This window comes from Sceloporus occidentalis, unplaced genomic scaffold (genome assembly GCF_023333645.1).
Source record: "Sceloporus occidentalis isolate IW3139 unplaced genomic scaffold, rSceOcc1.0.p SCAF_4, whole genome shotgun sequence".
Taxonomy (NCBI): Eukaryota; Metazoa; Chordata; class Lepidosauria; order Squamata; family Phrynosomatidae; genus Sceloporus; species Sceloporus occidentalis.
In genome coordinates, this window is record NW_028316984.1 from 143,474,420 (window position 1) to 143,491,766 (window position 17,347).

General features: G+C 40.2%; 1 protein-coding gene across 4 annotated transcripts in view; it reads right to left on the bottom strand.

Moving 5' to 3' along the window:
* Positions 1 to 17,347, bottom strand: part of GANC (glucosidase alpha, neutral C) — a 36,938-nt gene that overhangs the window by 13,551 nt on the left and 6,040 nt on the right. For all 4 annotated transcript variants that reach the window (XM_089521884.1, XM_089521887.1, XM_089521885.1 and 1 more), the window contains exons 4-14: positions 16,498 to 16,625; positions 14,616 to 14,798; positions 14,375 to 14,423; positions 12,398 to 12,464; positions 10,906 to 11,002; positions 8,576 to 8,756; positions 7,976 to 8,126; positions 6,269 to 6,507; positions 4,296 to 4,422; positions 1,631 to 1,710; positions 509 to 652 (exon numbers count right to left, since the gene is read on the bottom strand). In XM_089521884.1, coding sequence (XP_089378010.1) covers positions 509 to 652; positions 1,631 to 1,710; positions 4,296 to 4,422; positions 6,269 to 6,507; positions 7,976 to 8,126; positions 8,576 to 8,756; positions 10,906 to 11,002; positions 12,398 to 12,464; positions 14,375 to 14,423; positions 14,616 to 14,798; positions 16,498 to 16,625 — 1,446 coding nt within the window. The remainder of the gene's footprint in view (positions 1 to 508; positions 653 to 1,630; positions 1,711 to 4,295; positions 4,423 to 6,268; positions 6,508 to 7,975; positions 8,127 to 8,575; positions 8,757 to 10,905; positions 11,003 to 12,397; positions 12,465 to 14,374; positions 14,424 to 14,615; positions 14,799 to 16,497; positions 16,626 to 17,347) is intronic.

Consider the following 17,347-nt stretch of genomic DNA (forward strand, 5'->3'; position numbering starts at 1 on the left):
AAGCCCTCAAAATGGAAAGACTATATCCATTTTATTGGAATGTATTGTTTTTAGGAGTAAACTGAGCAATAGGTATGAAGCAAGTCAAAAGTATTTTCTGTTTTTGAGGAAAGGCATTTTTCTTATACTACCAGATAATAATGTTGAAATGACTACAACTTACTAAAACTATTATTTAACTATACAAGACAATGATATTTTAGCCATTATATAAAGGTAATAGCTTCTATACCAAGTCAAAAATGTAAAATAAAATACATTATTATTAATAATCACAATCAAGTATTGAGTTTGTTATCTATAATTTTATACCTGTTTGTTAATTCATATAAAACTATTTTAGCTCTTTTAATCTATCTTTTTAACTTATTAAATTGTTGGATATGTTTTTAGCCTTTAAAAATCATTTTGTTATTCATAGTTTAAAATTCTCAGATTGGTTTTACTATATGCCACTCTGAGATCTCTGGATAGATGGCAGGATATAAATATTTAAATAAATAAATACCTGATAAAAACCATAGAGATTATGAACTTCTCGATGTTCCCATTTGCCATAATGGACAGCATCCTTTTGCATTGTTAGTTCTGCACCTCTGAAGACTGAAGGCTCATTCATATCATTCCAGGCAAAAAGGATTTCAGTGGAACCCTATAAAATAATATTTAATTACCTTTAAAGTTGTCAATTCACCCCATATTTAACTGAACTAGAAACAGTCTTAGACCTACAGTGCTGGGAAAGGTTTAAAAAAACTGAAGACAATGAAAGAAGTCACAGACATAGTTAAGTGGCATTGGTCTACTCATAGGTAACAGATGAAACTCAAGTTTGTATCCCTCTTGACAACAGAAAGCTTCTCTCAGTGGGATGGAACAGAGAGGGATTTTCAGCAAATCCCTTTTGCTCCATTGCCTCCATCACCCACCCCCCAAATCTGCTCCAAAGGATTGCCCACTTATCCAGAGCACAATAGGAAGGCAGGAGTCTTCAGAGAGGAAGAAAAACACTGACAGTTCCTCCCTGTTCCACTGACAGTAGCCAATCTATTTCTCCCAGTTAGTATATCTTGGGCATTTGCTTTGTTAATGGTGGTAACTTCACATGCTATAAACCACTAGTTTATAAATAGCAGGGTTCTTTCTCCTTTCTTTAGATTTCCTGACTGCACTCATTCTCTACCTGTGACCAAAGCACACAGAGATCATCCACAGTGTAAAAAGGTTTCCTTTTAGAATAATAGGAGTTGGAAGAGAACACAAAGGCCAACCAGTCCAACATCCTGCCGTGCAGGAAGACACAATCAGATAGTAAAATTATGAGGTCCATCTCAAATAGATCATTCTCAATGCAACTGGATTTGTAATTAAAGAAATGGTGAAATGGTACAGCCTACCTGTCTTCAGCCAAACTTTCAAAGGAAAATGAATGGGTTGTGTTGTCCCCTTGGTGTCTTAAGGACCTTATTGTCTTCCAGTGCAGAAACTATCCCACCTTCACTTTGGCTCACTATACTTAGGATCATTCTTAATTTTAGTTTTCAAATGCATGCCTCCCTTGCTTACTTTTAGTCTTGAGTCCCCCCGCCTTTTAACCTGCTACACAGCATCATAACAGAAAGTCACAAACCTTATATGTTTTGAATGAAAATTGATCTGCATACCAATCTCTGACTTCAGGATTGGTGAAATCCAAGTAAGAAGAGGGACCTGCAGACATGGAGATAATATCCCATTTTCAGGATAAAGCAAATGGCTTATTTATCATCTAAACAAAGGGATGATGATGATGACAGTAACAATGATAATGATAATAATGATAATCTATCATTCAGAAATGTCCACAGAGACCTCACATGGGGTTCTGAAACCAAACACCAGTGAATATCAAGGACCCACTGTATATTTATTTCATCAAGACTTCAACTTGTAAGGAATTCTGCCTCTTACACTATATGAGTTAGCTATCTCTCCACTAAGCTCATCTGTTGAGGAACTATGCATCTCAAAAACAGCATCTGTGGATAACCTTACAAGCATTGCTATATTCATAGAAGAATGTTACATATTTATAAACATCCACAATAGGCACTCATTGTTAATAATATCTCGCCTATTTGCAAGAGGAGATTCTCTTCTACCAGCATGGTCTGGGCAGTTATCAGCTGGGAACAGTGCAGCTGTTATCAAAGAGCCATTGTGATATGAAGGAGGTTGACACTCAGTTAGCCTGCTGTCTCTTTCTTCCTAGCCTCTGTTTGGCCAATCAGATTAGTGATGTCTACTAGCCTTCACTTATGCAAATAGTATTCTCTTTCAATCAGGAGAAAAGACCTTAACAGTGACATAATACATTTGATGGCCAATTACATCTGGCTGCCTTCCATTAGATTGCAGCAGCCACCTGATTGCATCAGCCAGTAACCTTTTAATGTGGCACCTTTCTTGGGCTCATTATGGGTGAATTGGCTGTCTATGTTTCCTCACTTTTTGTTTTTTTTAGGCTGCCTTTATGCCTGGAAGTAGCAAACGCCTATGCTCTTAGTAATACACACACACTCCACAATACACAGATATTTACTTTCTACTTTATGCTTTATAATCATACTATTTAAGGTTCTGGGTCTTAGATTTTGCAAACTATAACTCAAAGCAGTGCTCAGCTTGTATCAATAACCTTTGCCTGCACTTGTCTCTCTAGCTCTTCTTCCACACCTTACAAGGAGGGTTAAGATCATGTAACATTAAGCTTACAGATGAAATGTATATATTTCAGAATAAATGTCAAATATGTTGGGTTGGATCAAGATTTTATCGGTTGAATTTAAATCAATAGAAGTAAGTACAATAATTTTTTAAATGATTTTAAGTTTCACTGCTTTCAGCTGAATTTACTCATTAAATTTAATCTGGAGCCAACCCATTAGCATTACTGGTGTGTTGTTAAACAGGAATATAGGCATACTAAGGACCATAGCAGTATCTCTTGCATCCAGCTGACTGACATCTGGTAGCAAAACTTGTTTAAATAAAGCTTGAGGAATTAGTAATAAAGGAGTGACCAGGTTTTAGTGAAAAATGGTAACTGTGATCAGAAGATGAAAAGTTTCCTTGGAAAATACTAACTACAAGAAAATCAATTTTAACTTGCTTCTGTAATGGGATTTGTAAAAAATTAAGGCGGGTTACAGACGGGCAAAAAGGGGTGTGTTCATGACGTCATGAAGGTATAGCCTTCAGACGGCCCTTACCTGAATGCCGCCATGAACACGCCGCCCGCACGCCCCAAGCGGGAAGAAGCGGCATTAAAAAGGTGCTGCTTTTCCCCGCTTCTTTTCTATATACTGCGCAGCTGCGCATCTCTGTCTGTAAGCTGCTGCACTGGTACGCCAGAATTGTTACGCCGCTAATTTAAGTTGCCCATTTAAAAGCTCCGAGTCAGCTGCGTCGCATAATGAGTCGGGGTCCTGGAACATGTGCAGTTTGCACCAAGGCTCTAATTAGAGCGTCAGATGCCATGCAGATGTGGAAGCTGCAGCACAGCTGCACTCTATTTTAATGCTCGTAACCCTAACCCTAACCCTAGAGCAACATGTACGCATGCGCTGCTAGAATTGGGGAAAGTCTGGAATTTAAAGTGAACCCCTACACACATTCCTGTGCCATTTTCACCTAACAATAAAAAACCCCTAAAACTTTAAATATTTACATATGTACAAGGGAGGTGATGGGGGATGGCAGGGGGACAGCGGTGGCAGCAGCGACAGCTGTGGCTGTGTATTGCAGATTCAGCAAGAGCGTGGGGACCAAAGGAGAGGAGGCATCCATGATGCTGGTGACACTACCAACGTGCAAGCGGACAAGGATGCCAACACCAGCTGATCACCAGCTGGCAGGAGACCACCATTGTTCTTGGGCAGGGCGAGGGAAAAAGTTTAAAGGGGCCTGGGCGCTTTAAATGTGCACATAGGCTTTCTGCCGCCGGTGCTGAGCGCCGCAGCTGTGCAGCTGCGCATCTGCCAGCCGGCAAAAGAAAAAAAAAAAAAGCCCCGTTTTTGGCCACCCGTGCAGAAGCTGCCTCTCTCTTTGCAGCATCCTCCGAGGCGGCGGTATGGAAACTGCGGGTCAGAAACGGCCCCAGGTGAGGCGTCTTCACTGCCCCCCATGTGGAAGCCCCATACACCTGAGCCACGCCCCCGGGGCGGGCGGTCTGGAGGCTCCGTATTCAGCAGAATACACCTCCAAGACGTCTTCCCCTGCCCGTCTGTACCCCGCCAAAGATACAGTTTTATTACCTGGCCAACAGATGCCCTCAAAATCTTCACCTTTATTATCTTTTACAAAATAGCCTTTTTCCTTTGCTTGTGAGTATATGATATACAGTGGGTCAGCTTTAATATGCGGGTCCAGAATGACAACAAGCTGCCAAAATGAGAGAGTAAGATAAATTTATTTTTGACTGAGGCAACAATGATTTCTCGTGTGCTACATGGCTCCCACCATTTCTGAATTGCTTTTAGTATTGAGCAAGCTCTCACCCATGTTTTTAAATTAATATTGTGAAGATCTGAAACCGAACATAAACATTTATTTGAATTAATGATCAAAGAGAGGTGAGCAATTGCACAGGGGGTGGGGCTAATTTCTGTCCCCATGTGCCCTGGTGGGCCATATCCAAGTGACTAGAAGTCACTATTGGTTCCATGTTCTGCTTTTCCCCCAGCTGTCTTTCAGTCAGAAGGTGTTAGAGAACTAGGAGTGGCAACTCACACAGTAGCAGACTTTTTAAGAGCTATTTTTCAGAAAATAAAAAAGGAAGACTGAGGAGGAAGGACACAGGACCCCAAAATGGATTAGATAATCAGCATTTATATTAATAAAGATTATATTTATATTAATAAAGATGAATAATAATTTCATTTTTATGGTATGTTAAGAGTAATGCATACATGTTCTGCTTCTGTTTTAAAAACGAATCTACTAATATATGCAAATTTTAAAGCCACTCTCTTTGATGTTCTGCATGTCATATATATTGAAAAGGGAAATTAATCTTTGCAAATGAGGTACAGTGTACTCTGGCCCAATATTTGGTTTATTGGGGTGGGGGGGGAGAGAAAGTTTTTCATTTAAAGAAAAAATAGAGATACAGAGGTAAACAGAAAAAAAGGAGTAGCCTGGTTAGTGGATCAGAGTGGCAAAGGAAATAGCTACGGGGGAATAAAATGGAGATGAGCCAGCCATCTTGTGTGGAAGCCCTAATAAAACCTCTTATGATTTCTAACCCTTCATTAGATATGGTCCACATATGTATTTGTAAGCTTTTATTTTGCAAACGTGTCAACTAGCAACTTCCTTAATTGAAAGCAGAAATTCTTGAGGCTAAAAACCATACCATATACCAACTTCTGATGCTGCATCTATGTGCAGAAGGATATGCCCAAAGTACAGTCCGCTTGTGCCATACACTGCTTGCCATCTGTGAACTTGAGCTCATACAAATGGCAAGCCTTGCAGGACAAAATGGAATATGTGCAGTGTTGCCATTAAAATCAATGGGACTTGAGGTCCCACGTTTTTTTCCATACGCAGATGTGTGTGTGTGGAACAGATCCCCAGCATATAACAAGGGCCCACTGTACTGTACTGCATTTTTGTAGATTAAGGCTAAAATTCAACACAAGTTTAAGTATGCTTAGTATGACCCACTGCTCTCAGTGGGCTGGGTTTAATCCACAGCACTTCTAATTAAAGGATCAGGTAGCAGATGATGGGAAAGACATCTTTACTAAAGTAAGCTGGGAGCTGGTGCCAAGCACCAGAATAAATACTGGATTAGATGCATCAACTGCCTTATTTGTTATACTGTTTTATATAGAATAAGCCACTTCATAAACTTATGTCTCTCTGTGTGGGACTGTAAGCTGTCTGTACAAGCTGACTGCCTATGAATCTTTACTATGGAGCTTATCTCTTATTGTGAGGTCTATTGGTACATGAATGGGGAAAAAAGCAAGTATGAAAGAATGCTCTAGAAACTGCTTCAATTAGCCAAAAAAGTAATTTTGCTTAGAAAAAAGCAATTTAGTAATATAATATGTTTGAACATTTACAATCTCTTCTCCTTTAGCTCTAAAGTCACAGAATTTATTTTTTAAAATGTAGATGCAAACAAGTGCTTTAATTGAGCACTACTCTCCACAAAAGCCCCATGAACTACAGACTTCTGCAAAAAATGTTTCTGTTTATTTTTCCCTTTATTACATACCTTGCGTTTTTTCTTCATGAGTATCTGTTTTTGCATCCTCTCAGGATTGCCAAATTTCTCCTTATCCCATGTGAAGTACCGCTTACCATCAGTATGCTCAATGTCTAGCCATATAACATCATAGGGAATGCTGAATACATCAAAGCCTGCATCGACTCCTTCTACATCTTTCTCATCTTCATAATTCCAGCGGCACTGGTGGTAGCCAAGGGAGAAGAGTGGAGGCAGGGCTTGAGTACCTACCAAAAAAGGACATAAATAATGCTGCCACTCATACTAAAACCAATACCACCATTAAATGCTAAAACCTTTGCTCTTACTTGGTCTACTAGCAAATATATGTGAATCAGGTTTCTCCGCTGTAGATTTAGTTACTAGAGTACTACTTTTGTTGCATTACCAGTGCACAGTAAGAGTCTTTTGGTAACAAAAGTAACACAGATCCCTTTTCTTCACCTTGAAATGAGAAAGAAGCTTGTGCACACTCATTAATCAATAATTCAGACTGCTAGTTTTACAAGCAGGGATTGTTTTGCCTACAAGCAAAATATAATGTCCCAAGGCAATAATCTGAAGGCACATGCTATAGCAACCTTGCTGAAGCTACCTAAGCATGATGTCATGGCCAGCCGCAAAGAGGACTCGGAGAACTTGGCTCCTCAGGTACAGGAGGAACCTGAGGCTGTGCCAGGCCCCAGTTCTGCCCTGCCAGGTCCCAGCTCTGCTCTTCCAGCTTCAGTGGATTTTGCTCAACCAGACCCTAGCTCTGTGGATCTTCCTCAATGGATCCTGGGGCTCAGCAGCCCAGCCTTGCCCTAGTAGAAGTTCCAGACTTGGGAGACATAGAGCAGCAGGGCACTGAGGTTCCTACCTTCAGCCAGAGGAGATCAGAAAAGTCATGCATTTGGCATTCCAAGAGGCTTGCTCAGCAGCTGTGATAAGGGAGCTAGATATAAGACACCTGGCAGACGCTAAGCTCCTTTGTCAGAGTCTATTGGTTCTCATTAGTGAATCCTGCTTGATCTGACTACTTGCTTCCTAAACCTTTGACTGCCTTTGAATCCTTGTCCTTGGACTGGACTTGTTGACCAACCCTCTGGCACTCTTGACTTCAGACTGGACTGGTAGTATTGCTCTCTGTAATCCTGAACTTTGGACTGGCTTGTGGCTTATTCTATTCGGACGTCGTTTGGTATTGTTGCTTGTGGAACTGCTTCTTGGCAGCTTGGCATGGTTTACTTTTGCCAAGCAGACTCGTATCAGCCGTGTGAGAGTGTGTTGGCAGCATTCCAGGACACATGAATATCGTCAGTGCCTAATGAGAAGGTCCTTAAGAATCCAATAAATATCTTGAGTTTGATGATATATAAAATATGTTATAAAAATGTTAATAAAAGAAAGTACTAGTTACTTTTGGGTAAGTAACCTGTCATATTCAGCATGGAAGCTAACCTATGGCATATGAGTTATATAAAGGCAGATAGATTAATGAGTTTGTTTGTGAACTATTCTTTTTACTGTGCATATGTCTCAAAGGCTTGGCTTTAACAATGAGTCTGTATTTTTAACAGTATATGAATAGTACTCTGTGCATTGGATGTACTGTCTAAACTTTTGAAGTCTTTCTTTTTGTTGTATTCCATTTTAAGATGTGAGGACACTGTATGAATAAATATGGAATGCTGCATTTTAATTATGAGACAATACCTGTCAACTGTGCATACTGCTTAAAAATGTCAAAAGGACTGGGGCCCATTAGGATGAAAGCATCGATTATTCCAGTTTCTGACATCCAGCATAAATCAGTCTGAGGCAACACTCTCTGCTTGGAGACATCTGGAGTTGGGGAAGGCAAAACCTTTGCAATAAAGACACACATACATACACAGAGAGGGAGATAATGAGATAATGATGACTATGTGAAAGTTTTACATACAGGTCAAGGTAATGCATAATGAATTTTTACATATCTCCCAATGACCAATCTTAGGTGCCCTAGAGGAAATGAGGGGATGCCAATACAACATTTCTTCTGTGCCATTATTAGAGAACCATCATGGTGTAGTGATTTAAGTGTAGAACTAGGGCTCTGGAGATTGGAATTTGATTCCCTGCTCAACCATAGAAACTGGATGACTTTGGGTCAATCACACCCTCTCAGCCCTGCAAACCCCCAGTAGGTTCACCTTAGAGTCGCCATAAGTCAGAATCAACTTGAAGGCACACAGCAATATCTAGAATGTAACTAACTTTCATGTACTGTGATAATGCTTTCATGCACAAACAAGTTTGCAGTGCTGTGCTCACCTTTACTGCAGCTTTAGTGGTAATCTCCACTAGAGTTTCTGAGGAATTTAACCAAAACACTCCTATGGTTCTGTCAGGTTTGTGTGCTAACAGCAAGGGCACTGAACCATAGATACCCATTTTACTGTAAATCTTGTATCCGAAAACATCCAAGTTATAAAGCCGGTAGACATCTTCATTGCTACAACAGAGAGATTTTTCACTTATTCAGAGCAATTTCCTTATATCAAATGCAGCCATACTTATTTGTTTTGTTCAATTAAAGAGATAGTTGAGATTTCACAATTGTCTTACAAGGCAAATGGTACCATTAGAAGCAGCTGTCCATGGTAACAGTTTATGCTTTATAATGGAGTTTTTTTTACATTATACACATTACACAGGCCTAAGTTCAGTGTTGCCACAGCAATGAATACTTGTTAGAACAGTGATGGAGAAAGTGAAGTCCCCCCCTCCTCTAATTCAGCCCTAAACAGAATAGCCAGTGCTGAAGGATGATGGAAATTGTAGCCGAAGAACATTCCACATCACTATTTTAGATTGTGCAGTGGTATACAACCATCAAAACTGAGACTGGAATAATAACAGCCTATTACCTCTTTCACTCTTTGTATAGCTGGCTATAAGTCTGCTGAATCAGACCAATGGCTGATTTACTCCAGTATCCTGTTTGCACAGACCACTCTTTTTTTTTTTTTTGGAACAGAAAAAGCCACAGCTTTACTGATTACAGCTGACTGGGCTTAGTTGACAGTGAGTCTACATCCAGGTATTGGCTGACCCACCCACCTGCTGGCTAACGGAAACACATTCATCCAGTCTGCCTGCTGGGTAGCATTGGAATGACAGATGTAGGAATCAACTCTGATGAAAGCTCCTGTGTAGTTTCCCTGCCCATTTGGAGTGAAGCAGAGCCAGCTGCTCCTGAGCTGGGCATGACCTGCTTGCCTACACCTCCAAATTCCTATATCAGGTATGATGGGCCCTCTCTACCCCCAAACTGGATCAGTTCCCCCACTGTGAAAACTGGCCAAAGTTGTGACAACCTTAGCAGTGTGATACCACAAATATTAATCTATACAAAAACCCAAACTCTAGGAGAGGGTGGGGAAGAATGACAATCAAAACCAACTTAGTGTAGTGGGGGAAGCAATTTATATGTGTCAGGAGTGAAGTGCTTACTTGCTCCTGAGCCCTGCTCTTTGCCAGCCAAGGAGACTGCCTCTGACTGCTTCATACCAGAGCCTAGGTAAACCATGTGGGCTCCTGGGAAGAGAAACAGCCCCAGCACCTGGAACATGGTACCCATACTCACTTTGCCTGCAGCCATGATCTCCAAATTGGTCTTCCTGGTGAATTAGGAAACATGTTCCTTACAGAGGCCACCGAGATCCTCTGAGAAAACAACAGGAGATAACAGCAACAGCACTTTCCCACTGTTGTCCCCAGCAGCAATTCTTAACACTGGGACAGCTCTGATCAACATCTCTTTCCATACCTGCCTGTAAGCATCCCACTCTGCCACTGTTTGATCTGATGCAATAAAATGAACATTCAGGAAAACTGAAAATATCTGTGACAAACTGCTTATAAAGAAGAACAATGTCTGTGAGAGATGTGTTTTGTGTGAGTAAAGGATTAGGATAGTTGAGAAAAACCTTGTTGGGGAGGAATCTGCATGCAGAAAGAGAAAAAAGATTCACAAACGCTGAGGGTTAGGTAACTAAATGAGAACAGTCCAGTTGGTAAGGGAAATATGAGAAAGCAAATACAGATGAAGGGCAGATTGAAGGAATGGAAGAGGTAGGGTAGGCAGTAGATTATGAAACAGGAAATCTACTGGTAGAAACAGAAATGATAAAGAAAAACAAAACAGAAGAAAAAATAGGAATACGGGAATATCTCATATTTCATATAGTACTTAAAGAGAAAAGGGGCTGTTTGCTGTTGGCAAGATGGAGCGAGTTAAAAGCCTGGTGATTATAAAGATGATTAGAGCAGGAAATGGAAAAAGAAACATGGGACTTGAAGGATGAATTGATGGAGAGGACAAAGTCTGGAAGACAAGGAAAGGGGAAGCTAAGAAACAAGCAAGCTGGTACAGGAGAGGCTGGTTTTTTTTTTTTTTTTTGCCAGAAATAGAGAGGACAGGCAGAGGAAACTATGAATATTAGGAGAAACTGAGTCAGGGAAACAAGGGGACAAAGATGTTGGGTGGGGAGAATACATAATGAATTCAACAAAGCAGCCACATCTTGTATTGCAGGTCTCCAGTTACCACCAGAATTCAGAATTCTCCCCACTTTTGAATGAATATCTAATTATATTACCTCGTATTTTTAAGGAGAAGTGTTTCTGCATGCTGAGGTATTCCATAGACATGTTCAAATCCATGCAAAGAAAAATCTAATCCTATGCTGCTAGGACCTGGAAGGAGAACATTAAGATGGAATAAGACATCTGCTCTGAGGTAATGGAAAGTGGAATGTAAAAAAAAGCCTTGCGTAATAACTGATTCAAAACTAACTTCTATTGAGGTTCTTTGTCACCTGTAGCTTATCTTTTGATGATGTTAAAACAAATTTTAACTAAGAATCAGAGTTGTAAGAGACCCAGGCCTCTTGTCTCAATGTGAGCAAAGCAGGACCATTTGCCCTACCAGACCTATCCTTTCAAGTTAAATGCACTCAACACTCACAATCAAATGCAACAAGAAGCCTGACCTTCTAAGGATTCTGGTTTACTGTAGGAAGCAAGCTAACTTGTATTCCTAATCTGTTGCTCTTCTCAGAGCTTCTGCTAGTTTGTTAAGGGATTGACAATCCAACAACATTTGTTGTTGTTAGTCTTAGTGTTTCTGCTGATGCACGGAACACTGGGCAGTGCACACAAACATGCTTCTCAAGGATAAATAAGGATTCTTGCTGACACTGCCTTACTGTTTATTTCTGAATGTGGACAATCTGTACCACAGTGTAAGACAAGCAGAGAACTGTTCTGCTCAGAACAAATAGTGCTAGATGGTTTATACAAGTGAGCTCAACTCCAAGTATTTGGGTGCAAAACAACAACATACAATAATCTCACTAGTCAATCTAATTTATTTCCTTACTCTGCATGTAAAGAGCTGGAAGCCCTCAGTGTTACTCTTAACATGTCCTGTCTCATTAGAGCTTAGATGTTGATACCACAGATTATTCATTTCCTTTGGCATAATATACTAGTTAAGAGCCCTAGAAACATATTCAAGAGGCTTCTTATTAGTTCTTGAACAGTATATATTAAGAGACTCTATTGTGAATAGGAATCTTTGTAGTACCAAATGTCTAGAAACCATGCCCTATGAGGGATGACTTAGGGAGGTGGGGATGTTTAGCTTGGAGAAGAGCAGGTTAAGAGGTGATATGATAGCTTTGTTTAAATATTTAAAGGTATGGACCAAGCTTGTTTTCTGCTACTCCAGAGAACAGAACCCGGAACAATGGATGCAAGCTACAGGAAAAGAGATTCCACATCAACATTAGGAGGAACATCCTGACAGTAAGGGCTGTTCGACAGTGGAACAAACACCCTCGGAGTGTAGTGGAGTCTCCTTCCTTGGAAGTCTTTAAGCAGAGGCTGGATGGCCATCTGTTGGGGATGCTTTGATTGTGAGTTCCTGCATGGAGGAATGAGGTTGGACTGGATGGCCCTTATGGTCTCTTCCAACTCTACAATTCTATGATTCTTACAAATTTTCAATTCACCCCCCAAAACCGAAAGTAGAAAAATATTCTTTAATATATTAAGCAAGGAAAAGCAAAAATATTTCTTTCAATTTACCATTTGCTTTGACGTCTAAAAAGCTGCCAAATTTTTCTTCCCAGAGACTGAAGTCATCCTGATCTTCCTGCATGGACAGAAAATAAGAAAAAAAGTGACTTTTCATAAACTGCTAACTAAATCCTTAATTTTCACATTTGAAATTCCCTCTCATATTACTACAGGTGCCAGCTGCAGATCTCAGAAAAGTCTGAGTCAGGGAAACTTTCTGGCACAGGGACCAAATTCCAACTGGACTGCATTCTAGTAGTGGTGGGCCTAAAGACATATGATAGGGCCAAGGATGTGGGAAGTGGGCCAAAGCAAAGTGGGCAAAGGCAAATGTAAGACTAGTATTTGGACATCACCTAACCCCACACAGAAAGCGTAATTCTCCATATGCTTACTAAGAAAAAGGCCTTAATACTTCAGGGCAGTAAAGCTCCACTTGGTTCTATGCACATCTGACCACATCAATGGTTGAATGTTGAATGTCCTTCAGGCTTCAGTCCAGTTGTGTTATTAGCCACAGTGCTACCTGTAATTGTCCTTTGTAATAACCTAGTACCTTGTTGAATGGCATCAAACTTGGGAGTTTCATTTTCTGACACTATCTTGTTTCATTTTGCACTGTCATTATAGTGTTTTGTGGTAAAAGACATTCAAATGGGGTTTAGTATGCCTAATTCTGCACAGTACTAACAAGTGCTAGCTATGGTGCCACTGTTGTCTCCACCAGGGTCATCCCTCACTATGTGCCAAACAGCCCAATATCTGTTTGATACATTAAGAGCTTTATTACATGACTACAGAAAGCCAAGATGCAGCAAGAGAGAAGCGACTTTCTGTTTGCCTCTCCACATGCTGTTGTAGCATTTTTGTTCTCTTTCCAGAAGGAGACGTTTGTAAAAGCATGCCTTTTGCCAAACAAATTTTTCCAGTGTGACAAAAGACATGCTTTTAGAACTGTCTCCCTTGGGAAGAGAATGGAAGTACTTCAGTGACATGTGGAGAGGTAAGGAGAAAGCTCTCTCGCTGTGTCTTGGCTTTCTTTTGTCATTCAATGAGGCTCATAGTCTGGCTCTTCAGCAATATTGTCTTGCATGGGAGACCCTACTAGTAGCAATGCTGCCATCAAAATAACCTCTTACATCACAGGAGAATGCAATCCCTTCTACGTAAAATGAGCAACTATGGGACAGCTCCAAAACATATAGCATTAGCAGTATTACATCTCCAGTAATTCGTTGATTTAATTAGTCCTTTTTAAAAAAGATGTTGTGGCAACCAATATATCTGAAACAGTAATTTCTGCTGTATAAGATATAGTCAAAGATCTATAGACATACTTATTATAGATATTAAAATAGCTGGCAATTGATTATTCAGAGTTAGTATCTGAATTCCTATTCTATTCATTGTAAACTCCATATGCTTATTTATAGATAACAAAAAACGTATACATATAAGTCACTGGTTTAGCTACTCGGTCAGCCTCAGTTAATGCCAATATTATTATTATTATTGGTTTAGATACTTGGTCAGCCTCTGTTAATGTCATCAGCATCATCTCCTCCTCCTCCCCCTCCTCGCTGGTATAACATACAAGAGGAACCTTAGTTCTCAGGCAGGCATTAAAGAATCTTATGAGCACTAAGAGCTGCAACGCCAAATCTGGTTTGTAACCAATGTTTCAGTTGTAAATATTGCCATTCACCCAATAGAGGTAAATTAAACTGCTCTTGATGGGTTGAGAAAGGCAGAAACTCATTGTCAACACCAAGTACTAGATGCAAGGTAACGATCCCACTATCTGCCCACATCTTCCATAAAAATATGGATCAATAATGAGAAACAACTATTTTCAATTGGTCTCAAAGGTATGAAAAAGGTGATGGCCACAACAATAGCTATTTAGCCAATTGTACCCATTAGGGAACAGTTTTGTCTCTTCAACAAATTCACAGGCCAAGACCCTACAAATATTAACTAGTTTACCTTAGAAGAATCAGTGGATCCATCTCTCTTTTCTTGCAATGTAGATTTCCTGTTTATTTTTTTTTGAAAAAAATTCAAGAATAATTACTTAACACATATCAATATATATATCAATATAGCTACTTATAAATCAATATCACTGATTTAAATAAGATGTTCTCAGAAAGAATGTTAAATATCACAGCTTAAGATGACTGATTACCTCCTAAACTACACCAACACAGACAATAAGATTTCATACCTGGTTTGGGGTGGTGGCTGTAACTGCTCCAAATACAATAGGCCATTTGAGTTGAGGCTCAGTACAATTTCATCTTTAGAAACAAGTTGTATCTGGAAAGGATTTACTGTTATGTGGACCTGTTGGTCGTCACTGACACTAGCCAAAACAAGCTTGTCTGCATCTTTCTCTAATACAGTTAGCCTGGGAAATGGGGAAAGATAGTAGAAGATCAGTGACTCCTAAAGTGATTGGTAGTAAGGGAAAAGGAGGTGGGGGGGGGGGGCTTCAGTCAAAGTATTGTTATGCAAGAAAGACAAAGGGAAGCAGAAGTCTTTAGGACCATGGGGGGATAAGGGTTGCATGAAACTTCTTCTCAGAGTCCCTTAAAACCTCACTAATTGCTTTGTGTGGTGGTGTCTCCTGCTCTCTGCCTGATCACACAAGTTCACTCCCTTAGCTGCATCTTTTGCTTGCAGTGGCAGTTGGGAAATTCTTGCAAGGCTTGGGCACAGGACATCACTTCTGTGGCTTAAAGCAGTGCCATTTTGAGACAGACTAATTGACCGACTGGAGCAAGGAGTTAGAGTACATGGTGGTGAGGGAGAAGCAGTAGCAAAAAAAGGAGCTTTCAAATTTAGGACCCTCATTAAGCTTTGTGAGCTTTGCTGTGATTTGGCTGGCAGGTTGGAGCTGTGCTGATGCTCCTGTTTTCTTTCACTAGACAGGCTGAGAGAAGAGGTAGCAGAAGAAGCAATGCGTGTGCAGGGAAAACAGTGGAACCGTGTGGGGAAGACATGTCTCTGATGAAGGATGGGGAAGAATATGTGGGGTTGACTCTTGGAAAGAGTCCTTCGCCTTGGTTCAATTCCTGTAGTTAAAATCTCTCCCTTTCCCTATCCATGACAGTCTCTAGTCCAGAGGATGTGGCATCTGTGAACCCTGTATACACACACAAACCCTGCTGAAGAAGGATTGAGAGGCTTCCTCACCGGGGAGAAGCTTATGCAAGTTTCCTGCACACAGTCACCCTGGGAGCAACAACCAAGAAGCTGGCTGAGCAGCAAACGAGACCTCTTGCCTGTACTGGCCTTTGCTACAAAGCTGGCACAGAAGAAAGACTTCTTGGTCAATGCTCAGTCAGCTGCTCATTTGCTGCTCCCAGGGTGACTGTGTGCAAAGGGAGCAGTGTTTGAGATTGGTTGTTTTGAATTTGCACTATTGGTTGGTTTGTATTTGCAGTAGACTTAATATCAAGTATCAAGTAGACCTAATATCAAGTAGACCTAATATCATGAGTGTGTGTGCTAGGGTTGTAACCCAAGAGGAAAGGGAGCAGTAGCCTGAAAAAGATTGGGGACCACTGTAGTAGATAAAAACTTTTGAAAACTCATCCTCAGTTCATAAACAACAGTAAATCAGCAACTGCACAATCCAGTTGTACAAAATCACCAAAATGTAATTATATAGGGCATGTAACATCATTTGACACCTGCATACAGCCCACATGAAAAAACAAATGTAAACCCTGGTGTGTAAGAGTGTTTCATCTGAATTAAAATAACCAAAATTATACAATGGGAGTAAAACGACAGAAATGAATTATATGCATATATACTAAGAATCTACAGTTTGACAAATAAAATTACTGGGATAGATTGTAAAACAAAGCCCAGATATGATAGCTATGATGAAAAGGGAAATGTTCCTGACCACTGGTCCCCCTCATGAGTGTTTCTCTAACACTGCTCATATGTTTTGATACAATACATATTTCAACATAAAAAAGCAGTATCAATCTCCTTGAGTTGTTTATTTTCTATCACGCTCAATATTTCCTTGTCTTAACACAGTGAGAGGATGGCTGTGTAAAACACATTAATTGTCATGAACTATAGCTTACCTGAGGCTGGGAGGTTCTTTTATAAGAACATCAGGAACTTGGTATCTTGGTTTGAGTGGTGTTATCTCATTAATTTTAAGCCTGAAAATATTGCCTTCTAATTCATAAATTTCTACTAAAAGAGGATCCTGGTAATGCACAAAGAAAGAAATAACAATTAGAATCTATGTGGCAGACAAATCACACTGGGCTGGATTAGACTTGCCTTTCCACAGAAAGAAAGGGCTCAAATCTAGCAGAAGGAAGTAGTGACAAGTTCTCTGCTGATACTTGCTTCCCCTGAAGCTATCAGTGTCACCTCCCACATTGCTCTGATTAGTCTTCCAACCTGTTAGAGGAGATTTGGAGGGGCACAAAAGAGTGAGGAGGGAAGGTGAGTAGATAGATAGATAGATAGATAGATAGATAGATAGACAGACAGACAGATATTTAGATAGATAGCCAGCTTCTCCTGGCTGCAACTTCCTTCAGGACTGGCATTCTGTGAATGGAACTCTGCCTTTGCTCATTGGAAGTCTGGTTCAAAACCACTGGGTTTTAATTCAGTTTTGCACAGGCCTTATGCATAAAAAGCCTTTTATGAAGTAAATGCATCAGTATAAATAACAACAATCAATACTCTTTCTCTCTCTCATACACCAACATACCTACCTTCATGGTCAGGAGCATGGCAAGGCAAGGAACAACTACATACGTCGGTCTGTCTGTCTGTCTGTCTTTCTGTCTATCTACACATCCTACTTCATATCTTTCTCCCAACATAGGACCCAGGACAGCTTGTGTGTGTATGTGCTTTCAAGTTGCCTGTCAACTTGTGGCGACTCTATGAATTTAATACTTTTTTTTTAAA